Below are 3005 nucleotides of genomic sequence, written 5' to 3' on the forward strand. Positions count from 1 at the left end.
AGTTGCCGCCATGTGATTGGCTGATTAGAAATTAAGTGTTAACGAGCAGCTGGACAGGTGTACCTAATAAAGTGGCCGGTGAGTGAATATTGCCATGTTATTAGTAACTTTAAGAAGAGCAGTGATATTTGAATAATTTGGACTAAATTCAAATTGATATGTGAACATAACACATTATGCTCATCAAGAAATTTCGATAATTAAGAATGTTTTTTAAAATATTTTGCCATGCTGTTAATAATGGAGATAGGCCCATAATTAATAATGTCTGTAGGGTCACCCCCTTTATGGATGGAGGTTACTCTGGCACATTTCCAGGATGCTGGGGTTTGACCATTTTCAAAAGATAAATGAAACAAATCACAAAAAAACTTTAAAAACTTGATCTCTTGACCATCTGGGCCAACACTGCATCCAGAGCTTAGACCATCAATGACCTGTTGAACCTTAGTTGGTGTGATAGTTCTGAACGGAAAAGAACTGCCACATCTGTTCTGAACCGGGTTTCAGTAAGAATGAGAAGGACTAAATAGAAATGCACAAGAAACAATACAAGGATAAACTAAGAAACCAAATAGTCTACAAATGAACAAATCAGTATGGCAAGAGTGATAATTATTCAGGAGACAAACCGCGTATGACAGTCACAGTAGATCATGGTAGAAAAAATATTCAAGAAGGGGAACACAAAAAACTATGAAAACAGACATCAAGGAAATAATTAATATGGCAGAAACTAAGAAGCATGATTTACCCTCAAGCAGAGGTGGATATACTGTAGTACCCAAATACTGTACTCGGGTAAGAATAGTACTACTTCAACATATACTACTTCAAGTAAAAGTAAGAAGTATCCCTCCAAAAAATTACTTAAGTAAGAGTAAAAAGTATTTGAGCTGGCTGTGTGTACATGCAGAATACTTCACTTCTCTGTGGGTGTGTTACCGAAAGATTCCACTCTTAGATCTGGCTTCAAAAGGTTATTAGGTCCAGGTTCTGCAGAACACACTGTTTATAGATTGGACCTGTTGTTTTAGTGTGTTGTTGTAGGTTCTGTCTGTTGTTTTGTTGATCATATGGTTCAGTTCCACTAACAGTTTCAACCAGGGTTTAATCCAGTTCTGTTGAACTTAGAAAGCTTTCTGTGTTCTGTTCTGACAGCAAACACAGATCCCAGACTACGCTGAGCTCATCGTCAAGTTTCTGGAGGCGTTGATTGACAGTTACTTACCGACAGCCGATGAGGAGCGAGGGGAGGAGCAACTACGGACCCCCACCTCACCATACCCCCCCACCAGCCAGAGCCAGCTGAGCATCACTGCCAACCTAAACCTGTCCAACTCCATGACCTCACTGGCCACCTCACAGCACTCACCAGGTGAAACATGCACTCTGACTCAAACAACAGCACAATGTTTGACTGAAACCACTCTGGAACACAGTTCTCAGTAAACACAAAGATGGTCTGCACTCAGATTGTAGATGTGAGGAAAAATAAATATGTTCCTGTTTGTTGTCAATAGTAGAAAATTATTTGTTCAGTTTGATTCATTCTTTTATTGGGTAGTAGCTAAAAATCAACCTTAACACAAACTCTGGGTTTGTAGCAGTGTTGTTTTTCACTGCCATTTTAATTTTAGTCTTAGTCTTTTGAACAAAAATACTTCTTAGTTTTAGTCAGTTTTAGTCATTTAGTAAGTAAGTAAAAGTTTATTTATGTAACGCCTTTCACAGAAAAGGATTTCATGAGGTGCTGTACATCCATTGTCAGAAAGAAAAAGCAAATATATCACAACAACTGTTCAAATTATACATTCAATATTTGAAACAAAAACAAAAAGGAGTTCAATTTATCTCTCACTCTTATAGGTGGAGGGGATGGATACTAGACCGGAATAACACACATGATTGTTAGTCAGGGCTTATAAACTCAAGTTGTGATGTGTTGAATGTATTCAGTGTAATGCTTAAGTGAAAAAGTGTGTTTTTAGTTGTTTTTTTAAAGGAGTCAGTGTTATCAAGAGATCTTAGATAGGGCGGAAGGGCGTTCCACAGTCTGGGAGCCATTGAGGAAAAAGTACAGTCACCACGGGTCTTGAAGCGAGTACGGGGGACCAACAGAAGACTCTGGTCTTGTGAGCGCAAGTTGCATCTGGGGTTATAAGGCGAGAAAAGACCGGAGATGTTATTTGGCGCTTGGCCATGTAGAGCTTTAAAAGTGAGAACCAAGATTTTGAACTTGAGTCTGAATTGTACAGGTAGCCAGTGGAGGTCTGATATTATAGGGGAGATGTGAGAGAATTTAAATGTTGAAGTTAGAAGTCTAGCAGCAGAGTTTTGAACAAGTTGAAGCGGGTTAAATTGTTTCTGATTTAAGCAGGTGAACAGACTGTTACAGTAGTCGAGACTGGTTGAGATAAAGGCATGGATTACCATTTCCAGGTCAGAGGCAGGCAGGAGGGGGCGAAGTTTAGAAATGTTACAGAGTTGGAAATAGCATGAGGTAACTAGATTTTTGGCATGTTTATCTAGTGACAGATCTGAATCAAAACTGACTCCCAGATTTTGTATGCTCTTTTTAACAGTCAGCCCCAGAGAGCCCAGCTGTTCTTTTTTCTGAGGGATCTTATTTTCAGGTGCCACGATCAGATTTCTATATTTAATGGTTTTAGTCGAGTTTTAGTCGACGAAAGATTTAAAAAATTGTTTAGTTTTAGTCTTAAAAAAAGACAACATATTAGTCTTTACAAATTAATTTGAGTAATTTGTGGTACACTGCAAAAACTGTCCGTCTTACCAAGTTTTAAAATCTTATATCAGCCAAAAAGTCTTTTTGATCTTGTTTTGAGACTGATTTACTAAACAAGAACTGATTGTGTAAGAATAATCATCTTGTTTTCAGAATGTGTAAGATTATTTGTCTTGTCCTGATGCATGTCAGTAATCCAGGTAAAAATCAAAAAGAAAAAAATTGTGTAGGTCTTCTGGACGGTTCTTCTCTAATG

The 3005-nt window shown here is 38.0% G+C and overlaps 1 protein-coding gene across 1 annotated transcript in view; it reads left to right on the plus strand.

Moving 5' to 3' along the window:
• The window catches only part of LOC106534650 (neurofibromin), a gene marked incomplete at its 5' end in the record, with an annotated part of 25342 nt that overhangs the window by 20982 nt on the left and 1355 nt on the right, over positions 1-3005 (plus strand). Inside the window, 1 exon segment of the mRNA XM_014031350.1 lies at positions 1162-1378. Coding sequence (XP_013886804.1) covers positions 1162-1378 — 217 coding nt within the window.

Source organism: Austrofundulus limnaeus, unplaced genomic scaffold, assembly GCF_001266775.1.
Source record: "Austrofundulus limnaeus strain Quisiro unplaced genomic scaffold, Austrofundulus_limnaeus-1.0 Scaffold1234, whole genome shotgun sequence".
Classification (NCBI taxonomy): domain Eukaryota; kingdom Metazoa; phylum Chordata; class Actinopteri; order Cyprinodontiformes; family Rivulidae; genus Austrofundulus; species Austrofundulus limnaeus.